This window comes from Takifugu rubripes, chromosome 6, assembly GCF_901000725.2.
Source record: "Takifugu rubripes chromosome 6, fTakRub1.2, whole genome shotgun sequence".
In the NCBI taxonomy this organism is placed as follows: domain Eukaryota; kingdom Metazoa; phylum Chordata; class Actinopteri; order Tetraodontiformes; family Tetraodontidae; genus Takifugu; species Takifugu rubripes.
The window spans coordinates 7636274-7656588 of NC_042290.1; the positions used below are offsets into that span (position 1 = coordinate 7636274).

The 20315-nt window shown below is 47.0% G+C and overlaps 1 protein-coding gene across 2 annotated transcripts in view; it reads left to right on the forward strand.

Moving 5' to 3' along the window:
• The window catches only part of LOC101069020 (netrin receptor UNC5D-like), a 94312-nt gene that overhangs the window by 39956 nt on the left and 34041 nt on the right, over positions 1–20315 (forward strand). For both annotated transcript variants that reach the window (XM_029837868.1, XM_029837867.1), the window contains exon 2: positions 13502–13705. In XM_029837868.1, the coding sequence (XP_029693728.1) occupies positions 13502–13705 (204 nt within the window). The remainder of the gene's footprint in view (positions 1–13501; positions 13706–20315) is intronic.

Below are 20315 nucleotides of genomic sequence, written 5' to 3' on the forward strand. Positions count from 1 at the left end.
CAGAGGAGGTGTCCCCGTCAAGGGTGTCTCACAGAGACGCCATAAAACACTTATTCCACCGACTGTCACAGCACAGACCCGAGCCAGCAAATAGAGCTGTGAGACCAACACTCACACAGAGAAGACACGCTGACACGTTAGCAGTGTGTCCCCCCCAGTGTTTGTTTTACAGCGTCTATGCTAAAGGGAAGGCAGCGGGTTACGGTTTGCTTCAATAGGAGGCACCAAATAAACCAGATTCATTTATCTTTTCAGCATGATGGCTGAAAAAGTCTCGCATTTTCCCCACTGAGACGGCCATCGTTCTGTCAGTGTCTTAGCCTCATGCTAAAGAGGAGGAGATGCTAAACTTAACACCGTGAATTACATTGCCATTGGAGCGCCATGCATTCAGCATCGTTAGCACAGTTCCAGGATCAGATCTAGCTCTTTCTGCTTCCTCCCACGATCCAAAGCTCTGAACATTGTTGCAGGCTCTAAATAACCTCGCTGCTCACGAATGCGGCCTGTGGCCCGAGAGGCGACATTTCCCTTGATGCATTAAAAAGGGAAGAGGAGCTGAAAATGCTAAGTGTTGTACTTGTACCTCATATTCTGGCACACAGAACCTCCATTATCGTCCAGCAGCGCAGCGGAAAAGTCACGGAATTCAGCAGCATAATGAAGAATGTGGGGTGGCGCTGCAGCGGGGACTATTTATTTTCATCAGTGAGCTTGTACGTTGTGAGCTCTAAAACAAACAGCTTTGTCAGACACCAACATTTAATTTCCCCCTCGTAGGTCGATGTAGTAATAATAATGCATTATGCAGTAACACTCGCCGAGGCTGTCCGATCAATTAGTCGGTCCATTTGGCTTTATGTGTTCTTCTGGCAGAATTTTTTTTTTTTTTTTTAAATGTCAGAGAAACAAAAGCCAGAGCTAAAATAAAACATGGCGTTGGAATCATGGCAGATGGAGAGGTGTCCCGTGGACACGGAAGCCATATTAACCTTTAGCAGCTTTTGCCTCACTAGGCCAGTTAACTGTAGTCACATGGTTAAATCCAGACTCGCTAACCCCACCCGCCATGTAAATAATAGCTCCATAAGTAACTTGCATTCAGTGATGAGAAAGACTTGGCTAGATATCAGCACATTAGAGCAATTGCACTGTTAAGAGCTGATTTTTCTGACCCTACTGCCAATACTTGAGCAATGGCATATTCTAGAGTTGTGGTAAGTAATTATTTAATCAGCAGTGTATTGATTTTTGTGTAACTTTGAAGGACTTTTAATGACTAATGACTTTTAATTGTGACGGGTGCAATTTGGAACCAAAAGCAGCACTCTGGAAACTGGAACCGTTGGTAGTGACCCTTTATTAGTACACAGGCAAACAGGAACTCTGGCAGACAAGGAAACAGTCCGTTCTCAAGGCTCAGGGCCCACGCAGAGTCTATGGGTGTCGGGCTCGGGGATTGGGTTTGAGCAGAACCGGAATGCGGGGCCGAGGGGGAGGACGTGAACCCTCGGAACCGTACAGTTCCATTTACAGCGGGCAGGAGTGACAGAGAGATGAGGCAGTAGCAGAGCTGACTGGGGATGAGCAGCATGTACACAGACTGGGGATGAGGACCAGGAGAGCAGACAGGAACCAGAAACGCTGGGGCAGAAGTGGTGGTCAGGGACGGAAGGCTGGTGAGTTTACCGGGAGACAGGCGGTGCAGGCAGGTCAGGGGCAGACAGGTTCAGCAACAGGAGGTCAGGCAGATAAGTGCTGGAGAGTCTTGCATGGAAACATTGAAGAACAATCTGGCCAAGACGGAGAGTGCAGGGGAGGCTTATAAACCGGGCTGGTTGGGAATCAGCCGCAGCTGTGCTTGCAGGTGAGTGGGGTTGAGCTGACGGGGTGGGAGTGGCTGGCAGGTGGAGTGGAGCAGAGGCAGGTAGAGTGGAGCAGAGGCAGGTAGAGTGGGAAATTACTGGGGCAGAGGGACAGGAGGGAACTGGGGGAATGGGGATGTGACATTAATGACTAAGACACAGAGAACAAATGGAACAGAAGGGTCTCAAGCCTATAAGCATTTTCCTCTGAATGCTAGTATACAGCTAGCTTCCCTATTTATTTCACATGGACTGAGCTCACAGTTATGCTGTTGTTTTTTTCTGTTCGGTGACAGCTCTAATGGCACCTTATCGTGTAGGACAGGTTAGTTTTCGATCATAAAAATGGCATTAGCATGGATGTTTTCTAACTTACACCTGTTATCTGCTCGGCCGACAGCGTGCGTGCGATGTTGTGTATCTGTGACTGCAACACAACAGCACGCTCATCTGCTCAGCCATGTACAGCAGTCAGGTTGCACTAATGAAGACGCACCACGGTCTTCTCCACCCACCCGCGGGGTCAGGGAAAGGTCAGCCAGGCAGCCGAAGTGACACTTAGCTCAATGCTCCTAATTGCCATGTTTGACAAGATGGTGGGAGCATGTGACAGTTCTCCTGCTTGGAGGCCCCATTAATGACAGTTTTGTGCACGCTCGGTACCAGATCTGCTTATTTGTTAATGAGAACTCTTTAAAGTGGGGGGGCATGTTGAGAATACCCCTAAATTTAGGCACACACAATATCAAATGGCCGGGGTTATTTACAAAGCGTGGTGAATCTCGATGGGCTTCAACTAAAACCGACCTGATTGAGACGCTGGTTACATCACTGGTTACATCACCAGCCCACTGAATGTGTGTGTACATCTCAGTTATTCCATAGTTATGAGGCCTCGCCAGCTTTTTGGTGTCGGACTCCAGCTAAAGGCCCAGCACCACCGGCCAGTAGCAACATTGCCAGCTGTTGACGGTCACCCTGAAAGTTTGACGCGCACACCTCTACCCATGTTGCATTCTGACATTTTTAATATTTCAAAGGCTCCGAAGCTCAAACAGAACTTGAACTTTAACAGATCTCCTGTGTGTCCTGTCTATTTCAGCCCCGGCACGATTTAGTCACTTAACAGGCGGGGCGGCTGACAGAAGGTGGAGTCCGTAAGTGGATTGCCAGCACCCTAAAGCCGATTTATCTGATAGATGTTCGGACCTGGTCCGTCAGCCTGACCTCTGGGGCAAACTGTAAATTAGATTTTTTTTTTCCTCCCAGCGCAGAGCTGCATTGCCACCTCCGTCTGTCACCCCTGCCGCCGTCTCAGCGGAGGAATCTATGGGTATACAGATATTATGAAGTCCACAGTAATGCCTCTTATATCTCCAGAGAGCGGGCGCTGTCGCGGCCGGTGTCATCCCATTATGCCATAAAACAACAGGAGACAATGGAGACAAAGGAGGCGGGCTGTGAGGGATTGATGGCGCGGTCAAGGAACCGGCCCAGACAAGAATGCTGCGTCAAGCACTGGAGCGGTCGGGCATTGATTTAATTGTGTGCACTCTACTGATCCTCGGCGAGATTGAAAAGCCTAAATGAATGCGGGGCTGCGTCGGCTCACCTGAGCGCGCCGATAAACCCGCAGTGAACCTGAAAGAGGGCCGAAACGCCGGCGTGGAGCAGAGGGGCGGGGCCGAGCATCACAAGATACTAAGACAGCGGTTTCGGGCCTGCTAACAAGCAGCTAAATCCACCAGAGGGGCCTTGCCTATTGATTTCTATTGGGCGAGGAGAGAGCTCATGCAACTGGATCCTTTCTGTCCAATGGATTTCGACTCGGATAGCCGCAGAGATCCCTCCGGCTGATGCGCCATTGATCGCGCTAAAGAGATTTCTGAACCATGAATATTCAAATTTCCGTCATTTTCACCCGGGTCAGTTAAGCAGCAGAGGAGTGTCTGTTTGTCTAAGTTTGAGACTTTTAAATCAGCGGAATCAAGCTGCGGTCTGATGTTTATGTATTGCAGAGGGAAATTGATATTGATCCCAGGGCTTCGCCTGTCAGGCCTCATCTGCCCCGGCCCTGCACAGCCTGCTGCCCCCGACCACAAATGTCAAAAATAATCTTTAATTAAAATTAAGTTTTGCCCATGAATAATATTAAAATTTAAATGATGTTTTTTCTTCACCTCCCCCCCCCCTTTCTCCTGACATTCATCCAGCTCGCAATGCATTATGGGATCAGTCAATTTTCGGGATTAGCCGTAATCCCTGCATTTGGCAAACGCCTTCGTTAATTGAAGAACGTGTTCAGACGAGTCAACGCAACTTCTGCTGACTTGCTCTGTGGCCAGCGTGCGCGCGTGTGTGTGTGTGTGGACCCGGTCAATAACGCAGGTCATAGTTATTCTTCACCAGAGGTATCTGTCTGCACATTATGCGCATGTTCACGCTGGACGGGCTGCAGGAAGAGGAGCCGAGCCGCGGATCGCGCTCATGTTTTTCAGATTGAGTGGCAGCCTTACCTTGACCTCCCGCGACTCTGCTGTAATTCCGTATGCTGCTACAGCTCTCGGGGTCTCCGTTACATCACGCAGGACAATCAATGCAATATTACCACCAGCAGAACCCGCTAGCCGCCGCCACGTTTAATCACGCGGAGCTCCTCGGCTTCCGTTTATCGTCCGCCGGCCTCTCGTTCGAATGTATTTTTAATGTGGAATCAGAGATTTTCTTTAAGGATCAAAAGCAAATGATCTGCTTTGGCACACAGGAGACGTTTACATTGGCACTCGCGTGCAGCTTCATTGAAACATCACTGAAATATTGATCCTGCCCTCTGTGCACATGTATACATCCACACGCATCATCTTATACAACCCCGGCTGGTTTCTGTGGGGCTGATGTGCCGGTATCCTGCCTCCGTCACACATCACCCAGCAGATGAATGCTGGAACTGGTGTGACCACGTGGAGGGGGAGGCGGAGTAACGGAGATGTGGTTTCCTCTCGGCCGGCAGCTGGTTTCGGTGGTGAAACAGTCCAATCAGTGTCCACCATAAAGACGTCATTGAATTCCATACAGTGTGGTGCTGAAAGGACTTTAAACATGCGTTTACCTGAGCGCTCGTGCACACAACGGGCCATCTTCCCCTGTGTGTGTGCTGGGTTGCGTATGGGGCACCTGTGGGACAGAGAGCGCAGAGGAAGCGCCACAAGGTGCTGAGTGTATCCTACTGCCCCCCCCAAAAGCTCGCTCATCAACACATGTACGACAACATCAGCACAGTGTCGACACGCTTCTGCCATGTCCGTTTGAGCCTGACAAATGAGGGTATTCAGCCTTAAAACTTTGCACCTCCTGCAGCTTCTTTAAAGATTCATTGGGCATCTTTTGGCACGTTACATGAGGACTCTTGAAGTGGGACATTGTTCATCAGGGGGCTTTGTTGTAGTGAAGCTGAGCCTGATTTGACGTCCACTCGAGCTTATTGGGTACAAGCCGGATGCGTGCTATGATTTAAATATAACCTTTGCCTCAACTTTGTTCTCTTGTTTATTATTCATGCTCTCCCAGTCACATGCTATTTACCGCAGAGCTTTTTCACCCACCACTCAGGTTTCATTACCGGGGCAGTTAAGAGTAACGTTTGAAGACCTCCTCTGGGACTTGAAATGCAAGGCAGACTGGGCTTTGAACCGCCGGCCCCCGCTCGCTGCAGAGAAATCACAGGCGAGGTGTTAGAATAGCACTCAGCCGGAGAGGAGGTGCTGGAAATTTTACTTTGTTGCATTTTTTAAGGGGACCCAGACACGGTTCTTTTTGATAGATTCGAGTGTGCTGGGGGGACACGGAAAAGCACTGTGCAGGTGTTTGATTGTAATGAATTTTAAATGCCAATGAGACCCCCGACTGCTTTCCTGAAACCTATAGTGCCATTAAGTCTTCAATTTACTATGAGCCGGTTATATATATCTGCTAAGCTACGTTCTGAAGGTGGAGAAGCGAGGCGGATGTTAAACCCAGTGGACTCAAACGAACAACAAAGCCGGTCACAACTTTGGCAGTTGCATTTCTACTTTGCAGAACAGTTTTTCAAACCCAGCAAAGTAGCACTTTTGTAGCAAGTTTTCCCCTCTCTTGAATTAATCAAGCCTTAGCCACTGCTAAGCTCTGATTATATAAACCTTAATCAAAAACCTTTGAATCGCTGCCATGTACACAGACGCTGATGGCAAATGAGCCCTTATACCTCATGGTCCACATAGTCCACACAAAGGGCCCCCGGTGGCGGCCCTCAAGGACGTAAACCAAGCACCCTGTTGTGTATGAAGTGCAAATGGATTTTTCAAATCGCATTATAATTGCATGGTGAAAAAAACATTCTAATCATCACTATATAAGTGTAACTGTGGTTTTTTTGCTTTTGTAATTGAGTCGCTGGCCTTATTTTGCTCTGTGTTGAAAGACTGGAAGCAAAAAGGGGAGAAGAAAAGGAGTGCGGGGGGGGTAGTTTTCTAGAGTTTGACTTATTTATCAAGCTCCTTTACAAAGTGCACTCATATTAGAGTGAGCTGTCAGGTCGGCCGTGTGATTGCAGCTGGAGTTCGTGCACGGCGCACAATGCCTTTAATTATGTTGCTGTCTCCTCCGTGTCAGAAAAGACAAAATGGATCAAAGGCTATACGGGAAAGAGTAAGTAAGCAATTAACTTCTTTTGTCTGCAATCACTGTCAGTCACCGGCGCTCTAAACTGCAGCCGAGTGGACAAGCAGAATGAATAATGTTGCAGGAGGTAATGACGCCGCTGCATAATACACAAGCACCTACTTCAGCCCCGTTCCTGCATCAAATCTGCCGGGCTTGTTCCTCCCCCCGACACTCTGTTTACTCTTTAATTGCACTTTTGATAAATGTCGGCAGTTTATAAATTGTTTACGAGCTTTCATTCAGGTGTTCAAGAATGCACGAGCGCGCACGCCATTTGTGTCTTCCTGGTAATACACATAATCTATTATAGATTCTATAATAAAGATGTGATTTGATAAAGGTTCTCATAATCCCGTAATGCCCGTTCTCGCCATCCATCATCCGCGTTTCTGACGTCTGGGCCGATCAGGAACAACATCCTGTAAGTTCTACCGTGCTGAATATGAGAGCCGTAGACAAACACGCGGCTCTTTTCTTCTCCTGATTTTATTTTTTTATTTATTTCTATTTTTTGGGTGGGGGGACTTTTACATCCAGGCAACCCAATTTCACTTCGGAATGTTTGCTCTTTGATTATCGACAGAGCTGAGGGAAAACATTTTTTCCACATCTACCAGAACCGAGCTGGCAAGCTGTCACATCAGCGATGGAGGCGCACCCACCACTGGGGTGTTGGTGGGTGACGCACTGTCAGGCATGACGCACACACACACACACACACACACACACACACATGTTGGGCGGGCCTGTTATAGTTGCTACATCTTAACAAAAAAAGCATTGAAATCTAACCAAAATCATCAGAGATTACTCGATATTTTCTGAAATATGAATGCTATGAAGACGAAGAGGTACTGAGAGTGTCGTGTACCTGAATGCCACATATTCAACCTTCCCTTTATTGAATTATCCAGCCAGTAAATGGTGGAAGCTACAAAATCCTTTTCATTCTGAAGGATTAGTGTATTCTGTTCCTTATCACCACGATCACAAAGTAAAACTAAGCAGTCGTGTTGCCGGAGAAATGAAATCCAGTGCAAAACAATTCCATCTTAAATTTCCTCATCACATATGATTGAAATTAAAGTGTCTGACAAACAACACTCGAGGAACCATAAAACAGAGAATTAAACATGTTATCAAATACGTAACTAGCCATGGGTCCAAGGGAAATGTTTGGTTAGCCTCTTCTCGTCTTCCTCTTTTCCGACGTCTATTCCCTGGAAAAGCCTGTAATGTTATCCAAGCGTTATTCTACACGTCTTCACGTTAGGATCAGAAGGTCCTCACGAGCAACGTAGCAAATGTGTAAAACCACCGCTGAGGCTCCAGCACGAGCGTTCAAGGCCGTTGCAGAGATCCATTGACATGTTTTATAAGCAGAAATTCACCATTAATAATGTAAGGCAGGTACATATAGATATAAGAAATCCATTAAGGCAGCGATTGAGTCCGTTTGTAACGTTTACGTGCTCTGGCAGCTGCAGAAGTTCCTTTAAACCAATAATAAAGACAGAGCAGCCTCCTCCACTATTTTCCTCCATCTAGGTGTGCTTACAAAAGGTTAGCAGTCCCCCCCCCCACCCAGAGGAGCTGTTGTCGCACAGATAAGACTTTATACCGAGCGGCTGCTGCGTGTTGACATCAACAACATGTTGCCCGAGACGGATTTGCTCCAATGTATGGAAATAATTAACAAATCGGCTAAAAAGCGCGAGCCGCCGCCGTCGCAGCAAACATTTCTCCCCCCGTGTTTGGATTGGACAGCCTCTGGCATCTGCTGTGTTTGCCTGGGAATTGTTTCAGTCGTGGCGCGCCCGCCCGCCCGCCCGTGCACGTGTGTGTTTTGCGTATGCACAAGTCGGTTGTGTCCTGACAGACGAGAGCGTCCCATCAATATTTGAACAAAGCGTTCTGGCATCTTTTCCTTTGGAGGCCCTGCTGGTTTTAAGAGTCCAAAGAGAAGCAGAAGCTTTGTTGCCCGCGTGAGCCTGGCTCCCATTTTCATTTTGGGCGGAGAGATTTTCGGGCTCTGTGCGTTTCCGCAGCACAACTGCAGCCAGGAAGCAAACAAGCAGAGCGTACATGTTAAATATTAAACCTCCATGTTTCATTTACAACCATATTTTAGTGTTTTGGGATGCAGCGTATTAATCATAGAGAGCTTGATAAGTGCTTATGTTCCTAAAGCAGGCTGGCATGTGGACACCTCCAGTATGACCGTCTGGGGTGTCTGAAGAGCACCAGACACAATCTGGCTTTCACGAGCTGCCGCCATCCTCGCCCCTTCCTGCCGAGGGATCAAGAAATCATTATTCCTGTCTATCTTTCCCCGCGGAGAAGATGTCATTCAGAAATCTCTGTGGGGACTCTGGAGGCCAGTGTTGGGGCCGCACGTCGCAGAGGCTGTGATCCTCCGGCGCTCCAGACTCTCTCAAGGAGCGCCTTCCACTCCAGACTCGGGTTTAGAAGACTTTTCTTTAAATGATGAGCAGTTTTTCTTTCCCATCTTCCCGCAGTGCATGTGGTTTATCTGAGCAGATGCTCCCCCGGTGATTCTCGCTATCTTCAACACCCACCTATCATCTGCTTCACCAGCTTCCCTACTCCTCCATCTCCTATGCTAGCTTCACCTCTGATCCTCAATCTAGACCATCCATCTGCTGCACAGAGATGCACAGGAACGCTTCTCACCGGGCATGTATAATTAATGCCTTGACCACTGCCAAGCTGTATTTATTCCCATGCTAACGCCAGCGCATTAGTCTGAAATTCAGCCTTTACACAAAGACTAAAATCCACAACCGCTCCTCATTCTTCAACAAACAATGCAGCATATCTCTAAACCAATTATGAAATGTAAACACGGCGAGGCAGTTAACAAACAATCACGCCATTCTGTCTCTCGGTATAATAATAAAAATAAAAAAAACCTTGAATCAATTAGTGGATTTGTTTGGGAATTCGCAGCTGCTCCTGCCTACGGTTTCCATTTAAGTTAAATGGTCGCTGATTAACTCAACATTTAAAGATCACTCATTTATAATTCATCTATATTTAATGTGGGGAAATAGTTACAGCTATATGTTTAATGTCTGACATTATTGAATAATTCATGGAGGAGCATTTGCATTTTCTTTCACAGCCAAACTTAATAAAAGTGTTTGCTGGCTCCGCATGAGTTTAGAACAGAGATCGCTCGTGCACCACTCAGGCTGTGGTGTTTAAAACCGGCGCATCCTAATGAACATGACTCATTAAAAACAAATGGCAGGTTAGGAAGGGATACAATTAAGAGGACCTGTAATTAAATTTGCTACAGTCTACAAAGTGGCGGCATTTTGAAAGTGCAGGTCATTTGTCTCCATTAGAACTCTTTCAAGCGCAGGAAGTCGTGATTATTGCGAGCTTTTTAACAAAGAGGTTTGGATTCAGAGTCTGCTCTTTTAAATTTTGACCAATTTCAGGTAACAAATCTGATATTTTGCTACTTATTCCAATAGCTTGTGTTTCCAGGAGCTTTTGAATGGGAGCAACAATGGCTCCCTGGAACACAGAGCAGAAACATGAGGTTTGGCTTCCAAAGTCAGCCGCCCGCACAATATATTCCGTATCCCAGGAGGGGGAATTCAGGTTCTACTGTCAGACTGGAGCAGAAATTTGGTGGTAGTCTGAAGCTAGGTGAGACTTTGTGCCACAAGCAGACGGACGAGGAGTGTGTCCACAGTAACGAGACGGGGGAAGACGCAGCGTCATGTAAAGACAATAATGATAACTGCAAAGAATGTTGTGGCTGCAGCACTTGACTGGAAGTTAGGAGGCAAAGGAGGCTTCTGTCAGCGGCGTCTGATCTTCCGCTGTTCTCTCCAGGCACGGCTGACATTAGCAGACAGCTGGATCCTAACATTGCAGTCTTTCCCGGGCCTTGATTGTCACCCCGTTTAATTTATATTCCTGTCTGCAAAGCCCAAATACTGCCAAACAGAGACAGAGCCTGTGGTTCTGCTGCTGCTGCTGTTTTCAATTTCAGAACAAAGCATCAGTGCGACACCGACTTAGAGGGGAGAGTTCTGTTGCTGCGAGCCTTATACCTGCATCAGAATTTGGTAATAGCAGCAACACTACAGAGACTGGAGTTCTAGTTCCATTTAAATTAGCTTCATAATTGTTATTAATTACCCAGCGTAGAATAGATAGCCCATAGCGTTGACGCATCCTTGGACATATAACCAGACATTGTAGCTGGGGGTCCATTTCCTGTTAGACGTCTGCGAGTGGCAGTGAGGCTGTGTGGACTCTGCTGTGTGCCAGGAGTGTTGAACAGAGCGTCGCCACCCTCCTGCAGCTCCTGGCAGAGGCAGATTTGGACACTCAATGAGCCTCTCCATCCGGCACTTTGAACTCCTACCCCCCCAGATGAGTGTAAGACGGTCCCCCCCTTGTGTGCAAAAGCCAGTTATCTCCGCGGGATCGGACAGGTTGAGAAAGAAGACGGCGGTTTCCCTCAGATGTAGCCGACTCCCTCCTGTCTGTCCAGCTCACAACAAGTGCGCTGGAGCAGCACTTATCTTTCTTAGTGCGACACAACCTCAGCTACAACCAAATTAGCGCAGTCAACACGGCTTCCTGTCTCCCTCGATTCTCTTAGATGTCTGCTAAATGCTGCAAATACATCGAGGTGACAGGAGAGACCGCGGTTACGCTGGAAGCTGCACTGGAGGAAATAAGTTCTCCAGGAGTTTTTCGTTCAGTTGCAACCACAAAGATGTTAGCAGAGCTTGTTTGCATATCCAAAACCAAAAGTTTCATGCAAGCCCGAGGCCACAAATTAAAGAAGGCTGTTTGTGCTGGACTGAAGCGTCAGCTGCAGATCACTGCGAGAGCACACTGGACCACTGAGAACCAGGAGAACAAATACCAATAAAACAAGCAACCGGTCGGAGCCGTGAGATGGATTAGCGAGCTCAGAAACAGAAACGCTGCAGCGCTCAAAACACTCCAACATCACACACCCACGTTGTTTGAGCTTTGTTTCTTTTAAGCCAAAAAACATCCACTTCCTCACTATCACTTTTAATTATTTATACTCTGCATATTCACTCTCGCTGGGCTCATCATGGCCAACCAGTAGCCAGTATGCTGTACTGGGATGTTGCGATAGCGTTGGGTAACCATTTTAACAGTAACACGTGAAATTATTTCAAAAGAGCTGCATAAATGATACAGTGATAAATAATTATTGCCATAAAATCCTAAGGAATCGGATATATTACTGTTTCGAGATTCATGGTGCTACTCAACTGGTGATTTTTTAATGTCGGGGGGCCAAATATTATCAGTAGATCTCATTTAATTGCTTCTCAGCGAGTATTTTATTCAAGAAGGTCGCGTGCAGCATTGACTGGGATATTATAGATCCACGAATATTAACTGTGCTTCATAAAATGCCAGTTTCTTTTACCGGACTGATGAGACCATGACATAGCTTTTGGCTTAACAAAGGTCGTGGGGTTTCTTTGACGCCTGTTTGTTTGTGTATTCACGCTCCCATCTATCACGTCGGCGTTGTTGCATCCATCACAACACAACACAATACGCAGCATGTCCCCACTCTGTATGCAAAGCAAATTGGAGCGCACAGACCAAGAAAAGCCTGCCTGGGGCTAGTCATTTTGAAATTAAAAGCATGTCTTCTCACTCAGCATTAGTTCCAGGAACCAGGAAGGGAACGCGAAAGTGCCGCGCAACGGCAAAGGAACGCCGCCCGAGCGCTGTGATTTTCGCAGCCGGGAAACCTTTTTTATCTTCTCCCCTCAATCAGAAGACATCCAGCAGGAAAGGTGGGAGGATTAGAGGAGCTGCAGAGCAGGAGAGAGGAAGAGAGTGGGGTCTCTAATCCTGATGGAGGTTTTACAGGTACCACCATCACTGTGGAGATGCGCCCAGTGTGCATTGAGGATCAGCCGAGGGTGCGCACGGGATAGTTTACTTTACTAAACCCTTTACACGTGCATGGAAGAGGCTCCGGCAAACTGGGGGGGGGGGATTAGTCAGAGTGTAATTACACTTGCAGAGCTTCAGAGGAAGCCAAATATGTGCTGCCTGGAACACACCTCCGATCAGCACGGTGGCGTTATCCTGTTGTTCTCCTTCACTTCTTTAATACGTCTCTGCAGAGTGTTCAAACTCCGGCCATTACGGAAGTTAAAAACGTGTCAACTTTGCGAGGCGGCGTTGAGAATTGCGTCGTCCTTGTTGCCATTTGGCTCCTATTGTCAATCACCGATCGTATTTACATCCTCCAGGAACTGCCCGCTAATGAAATGCCCACTGGTCAAGATTGGGCAGCCAATTCAGTACGGTCTGATCGGAATGTTACTAATCAAGCACATCATGCACGTGTAACACATACATTTCAGAAATGAGTGCGCTGCCACGCCCTTAAGAGACCTCCTTCATGCTGCCTGACTTTGTTGTTTTTTACTGCAGTCCACCACGGTTCCCAGCATGTAAATGCAGTTGTTGTGAGGTGGGCTGAGAGAGCGCACTGTGGGATGTTGCTGCTCAGCTGCATTATCTCTCAAACTTTGCTCCACAGCAATTTGTTGTGAGCCTCTCCAAGGAGTAATGGCAGCCATTTGGGTCTGGTTTCGTAGCCGGAGACGATGAATGATAGCGTAAGGAAAGGGGAGACAAAGGGCAGTCCAGAAAGAGTTTGTGTGTGTGTGTGTGTGTGTGTGTGTGTGTGTGTGTGTGTGTGTGTGTGTGTGTGTGTGTGTGTGTATTGAAGACTACGCAGCTCAACTGCAGGTTTTTTGAGGGGGGAGAAATGGGGAAATAGCTTAAACCTGATATACGGCTGCAATGTCTTATTGATTCCTTTTTTGTTTCTCTGGTTTGACTCCAGTTTGACTCTAAATGTCTCCATCGTTCAGGTCCCCGGGGCGAAGCCCAGCAGCACGGCCACACCGTGACTCTGCCCCGTTTCCTGGAGGAGCCCGTGGACGCTTACATCATCAAGAGCAATCCCATCAAGCTCCGCTGTCAAGCTCCTGCTCTTCAAATCTTTTTCAAATGCAACGGCGAGTGGGTCCACCAGAGCCAGCACATGTCTCAGGAGCACACCGACCTGCAGACAGGTACAGCAGGAACAGAATTATCTGTCAGGCAGAGGAAAAGAAACCGACTGACCGCTGCGTGGTGACATCCTGTGCATCAACTTTCTGTAAACTGCAGCTCCTTCCTGTCTTTTTACTTCATTAGAAATCCAAAATGGGCCATTTCCTTTGTAATAAGCCTCTTCTTGAGAGGCGTCGTGGGTGCTACCACCTCCAGTTATTTCCTCTTATGTCTGTAATTAAGAGCACACCGTAGCACACCTGTTGGGATTACCTTGCACATGACATATTGCGTGACAGATTGAATGGTCGTGATTCTCCCCGGCTGGAACACGGGCAGCATAGATGTATACGTTCCACTCAGATCTGCAGACGCGCCAAATCTCCTCCCACCAGTTTGATGAAAGAGCGGAGCATCCACAGCCCCGATGTGAAGGCTGAATGCCTCAGAATGAACTTTGCAAATGGCTTTATGACAGAGCCCGCAGCGAGGCGCAGCCCTGCGAATATAGGCGTGGGAGTCCTATCGTATATGGAACCGAGCTGACACTGTCAGACCACGGAAGGCGCCGGCATGTTTGGCTTTGTACTCTGCAAGGCTCTAACTGATGCAACCTGCTGAAATGCAATTTTTCTGTTGTTTCAACACAGAAGGAAGCAGCGAAAAAACGATCCTTATTTTAGAAATCTCTTTTATATGTTTTTGTTCCATTGCATCAACTCACCGTGCTCTTGTATCCCGTGAATTCGGTTGTTTATACCGCAAACGTTAAGGGAAAAATAAAGCAATAGGCTGTTGAAACTGCTGAATTCAGAGAGGCACAATATTTCGAATGTGCCGTTCTGGTTTTTACGCGGACTGGGAGGTGAGGAACACAGAACCAGACGTCTTAATTATGTCCCAGGTCTGCACAACTCCTCGCTTGAAGCCTGGATTCAGCGTTACTGAATCCCTAACACTGGTGTCACACAACCCCATCAATCTCCCCCCAGAGTTAACAATGGACCTCTAAAGTTTTACGACCTTCAGTCTGGATTCGTAGCACTCCGCTCCCATCTGGCTCTTTATGGCCATTTGTATCCATTTCCGCCAGGACAGAAATGAGGGGGAAAAAAGATACAGAAGCCTTGTTTCTGTGACACGAGGAGGGTAAAAGTTAAAAATGAGAGCATGTTAAAAATTCAGCAGTGCTGGTATCTTACAATTTAGCCAGACCAGGACATGTCACAGTAATTGTGATTCCAAGTGACGCGTTGAGCTGGAAGCCAGCCTGGCCTCCCAACTCATAACATCAGTATCTGACAGCCTAGAAACACATTTTACAACCTGCTCCTCAAAAATGTACAATCTTGCAATTTATATGGTGGAAAATATCAAGGACGCAGCGTAAACAGACCGTCAGGAGGCAAAGGCCAAGCGTGGAGAACTGCCTTAAATAGTCACCGTGCGCAAATGGCTGCAACCGCCTGTGCTGCCAAAATTGTCCTACAAGGCATTCGGCACCCACCAGGAAGCGATTTCGCTCCGTCGCTGATCATTCGAATGGCCGAAAACATCTGGGAGTGCATAAACAGACACACCTGTTCGGTGCTTCAGCGTAGCAGATAAACTTTCATGGAGTTTTGCACAGACGTCCCTCTGGCACGGCGACAAAACCGGGAGGAGAAGGTAATATTCCTAGAATAATGCCAGTATCAGATAGTTTTAAGGACTCCAGACCTGGCGCTCTTTCACAGCCCACACTCGCTCTAACTGATTACATGCTCCAAGAGCCTCCTCTCAGCGGCTTCAAACGTTTAAAAGAAAAAAGCCTCGTTAATGTATGATTCACACGCAGTGAGAGAAAGATTACGTTTAGCTGCCAGTCAATTTCACGTTCCTTTTTCATATCAGCTCCAAACAAGCCTTATTTTGTTTCTCCTGCCTCATTTTATTTCTGCTTTTGGAGCGGTTTCATCTGTTGCCGTTGCCGACATGGATAAAAGGGAAGTGCGGTCAATTTATTCTAGTCTCTGCTGCAACCTTCACAAGCTTCTTTTGTCTATCCTTTCTGGAATTTGAAAAAATAATGCAATGCGCTAATTTAAGACACGTTAGCTTGTGTATTAGAGGGTTTGCATTTGCAGCTTTAGTTGTTCAAAGTGTTAGATCCTCTGACACAGACAATAAATGTCATGTCGTAAGCCAGTTTATAGCTTTAGTGTCCTCTTTTGTGACTACGTTCCACATATCGTATCACCTCGGTACCCTGTGTTCCCTGCACACCCAGGCTATTAAATTTTAAATGAATCCGCTTCATTCAGAGTGTTTGCTCTATCATACCGTGCTAGGGTCCCCAGCATAAAGATGTGAGGCTTTGCTGCTCAAATCTCTTAACATCAAGAGCGACAGGATAGAGGGGATTTCTGGGAACGCGACCCGGGTTTTGCCAAATATCTGCGGTTGGCAGCGTCTATTCGCGAAAAGCTTTGAAAGTAGCAGAACCGGGCCGGGAAGACCAACACTGGGGCTCAGCTGAGGCACTCCCGGCTGCTCATCCAGCTACATCAGCAGGAGGCCCTTGAACAGCTGTATCTTTGCTGTTATAGCCTAGCATGGCCTCTGGCTTCAGCGGGGAGCAGAACACTGCGACTATTAAAGCAGTAAGCTGTGAATTAAATGCAGACAGACTCCACAACACGTGGCCTCACATTATTTGGCCACGTTGTGGGCTGGAAGGCTGAGGACAGGGCCCTCGGAGACGCTATCCAAAGGCGGACATGGCCCGGGCACACGTGGTAGCTTAGCAATTTGTTGGTAGCTTAGATGTGCCTTCCAGGAGACAGAGCAAAGGAGAGAGGGACCAGAAGGAAGACAATATCCATTACACAACTTTCTGTGCTGTTGCCACAAGCTTCTTAGAAACTGGCACTATATTCACATAGTTCTGGCTTGAAGAATTCCGCTGTCCTTTCCCCGCTATAAAACACGCAGTGTTTATACACGCACATCTGTACGGTAACTGGGTGAATATTCGCCTCCGCAAGCCGAGGCAGCAGCAGGCATTAGACCTCTCAGCTGCTCTCATTACTGGTCCCATTTCTTCTGAACAACAGCGGCAATCAGAGTGGCAGTTTGGAAACGGCTCGCTTACAGAGACAAGAGCGTGTTTCCAAGTAGGAAAATCAGCTTTAAGTGGTGCACTTTTTGTGGACGTGACTATAACGAGGCACAGCAGTATCTGCTGCGTTTATGTACCGTAGATGCATCCGTCCGTGACACATTACATCCCATTGTGCTTGACCTGCAAACCCTTTTGTAATAGCTGGTGCTTGTAATATGATTTCATATTTGAAACACGCTTAATTGCTTTATAAGATTGGTTTGATATTTACTGGATTTCTGTTTGACAGGTACTTCAACACATCCTCCAGTTAACTTCTTCAGTTGCTGCTGAGTCATTTTGTTTAATTATTCCAATTGAAACTGCACACAAAGGAGCTGTATTTCCTTTGACAGATTTTCATTATCACAATCTTACTTGTCACCTTCCGGGTGTGAATATAAAGTTTAAAACTACAGACATATAAGAGACAACGCAGACATGGTTCTAATAGGTTTTCACCTGTTTTAGGTGAACGAAGAAAACATTCAGCCCATTAAATATAGTGGAAAAATCCATTTTTCCTTCATTTCTTTCTTGATTTCAGTGTCATTTACAAGAGAGTGGAACCGACCCTCAAGAATCAGATTCAAAGATCATCTATGTGAAAAGGAGGGTTTACTCTGAAAGAAATCCCTCACACAAAGACTCCTGTAATTGAGTCTTTTACCCTTAAAAGATCTTTGTAAACATAGAGGAAGATTTGAGGTTGGTCCATGAGCTCAGTAAATGTGGTTTTAGTTACCTTTCTGGTGTCAGCTAAATCTAAAATCCCACTGTGGAGCAGCGTCACATCTTCCATCTATTCTTCTTGAATGAATCCATCATTATCTATAGAGATTCACGTCTGCGGTTCAGCTAGCTAAACCAAGCAGTTCAATTAAAGGTTATTTCTGGACGTCACATGCTGAAAGTGGATAATGTGTTCACTCTGAGAGAAAGCTGGAAACTGCACGGAAGCACAATGTCAGTGGATTACGTGGAGCGGCAGGAGCATCATTCAGGTTAATGAATAAAAACACCCTTTGCGCTGTCGTCTTTACATTATTTCAACACTTTCACATTCCCAGCAGTGCCGAGTCGGTGGTTCCACACACCAACCTGTGACTCTTCAATTATCCCTCTCATGATGTACCTGCAGGGTTCTGCAGCCGTGGTAGTTCAGGGTCGGACACCAAATTAACTTGATTTGGTTTAGAAGAAGATCATTTAGTTTCCTGCATATTAAAGTTCTTCTACCCAGTTTTCATGCATATGTTACAATGCTGGAATTCTTAAGTGTGCACCTACTTGAAAAAGAAGAAATTCACCACATTATTCCGCTTTTTCAAACACTGCGAAGGAAGAATGGGAAAAGATGAATTGTTAATCATCCATGGTGTTGACACCGGATCTGTAATTACTTTATATTGTATCATAAGCAAATTCCACTGGGTAATTAGGCTTGTTATAAATTCACTGCACGAGCGGGTTTTGACGTATGCGCTGTGTGTTTCTAATACGGCACCGCACAATTGTCCACTCACAAATCAGCCGTGTGTGTGAACGTACATATTTCCCCCTCCGTAATTCCCCCCTCTCGCCGAGCTCGGCTCCATTTCTGTGATTTTCCGCAGAGAACGGCAGAGCCGAGGGAAGCGAGGGAGCGTAATGGTTGGCCGGCGAGCTGTTTATTACTGCACTCCACATCTGTTGATTCAGATTTGGGGAGTGGAATTGAATTTGCTGTATCTTATCAGACCGGCATCCTGAAATATTCCCCCTCTCATTTTCGTGGCAGTTCTGTCTTTTCCATATGTGTATTCTGAATATATTGAAGGAGAAGGTGTAGATATAAGCTTCTGAAGCCTGTTTTTTTCCCACCTATTGAGGGTTTTTACCTAACTCCGTCTCTACAAGCATCATAAATATCTGTGTTCGCTCCTTTTAGCACTCAGGTTGCTTCCCTCACGTGAACCATGAAACACGGAGGCTGATCAGGGCTGACAGTGGTGGCTGGCACAAGTGGAGAGTGCTGTTTTCCAGAGAGTACCGGTAATTCACACCTTGAATTCACACCATGAATATTGTAATACTGCTCCCAGGGTGGTGAAAAAGGCTAACCCGAGTCACATATAGCTTGGGTTTCTTTTCGTCAGACAGGTGGATTCTAATAAGTACGTCGTCTTGCCTGCTAACAAGTTCCGGCTGTGGCTTCAGATCGACCCAAGTCACATCTGAGGCCAGAGGCGACCCCAGATTCTGAGCAGAGCGACCTCAGTCAAAACTCTGCGGCATTTTGGTCTCAGCAGTTTTTGTCGGGTTGCACTTTTTCTAATTACCCCCACCATTTTGCATTGCTGTGCTGTGCTGAACTCCTCCAGGTGTGGAGAGTTTAGCTTTAAAAAGAATCAAACGGCAATCTTCTTTTCTTTTTTTTTCTAAAGGTGATCACATTTTCTGCCTGGGTAATAGCTGGAGCTGCTCTTTGGTTTCTACAGCAATTCTAGCTGTGTTCCATCAGAGTTCCAGCATGTATGTCAGCAGATAAATCCTGTTGCTGTTTTCCGGATTCATTTTATTTTCATGCAAATGAAGCTCCTATTACAGTCAATTTCCATTTTATATATTTTTGAATTAGCCATAAAGGCCAAGCTGACTGAGACTGAACTGAAGAAAATTCCTTTTTTATTGAAATGAGTGATAGAACTGAAGAGATTTGTGAAGGATGAGGTGAAAGAAGAGCAGAGAGAAAGGGGGAGCAGAGGGGATATCTGTGGGTATAAGCTTCAGCTGAAAGAATGATACCCTGATAGTGAGATAACACAAAGAGGAGAGAAGGAGGACATTGGAAATGGAGAGGAGGAGGGGTAGAGGGTGTGAAAGAGGGGCTGAAAACGGACACCGTCGCGGTCGTCTCCAGAAGAAGAGGATAGCTGCCTCTGCATATTCAGCGATGAAGAGATAGAGCTGAATACTGGGTGGAGAGAGGAAGTACGGATATCTGTCCCTTCCACGCTGCGACAAAGACGGACTCCGGTATTATGATCCTCGCCGGTCCCGAGATACTATCAAGCAGACGTCAACCCTCAACCTAAAAGAAGATGTGGGGGCTGCGGAGGGAACGGGAGAAGCCTGGGAGCCTCTGTCTCCTCTGCTATTAGCTAAGGAAAGTGGTGCAGATGAAGCAGCTCACAGAGGACGCCCACTTGAAGCTGCTCCCTGTGCTGTTTCCAGATAAACACGAGAGCAACGGCTGCGGCGTTTTAACGCTTGAATTACATATGCGTTGAACAACCCCCCCCCCCATGTCCAGGACTCGGTGTGACACACAGCTGTGACCAGGCGGAAGATGTTGCTGGGAGCCTCTTCTGCTTGTCTGGCAGGTTTTCGTCTGCGTCGGGCCCCCGAGCCGGCCCTGGCAGCCTCCACACGCCGAGCTGCTCGCCGCGACGTCGCCTCGCGCAGACGTTCCCTGGGAGCCGAGCCGACATCAGCCAGACGCCCTC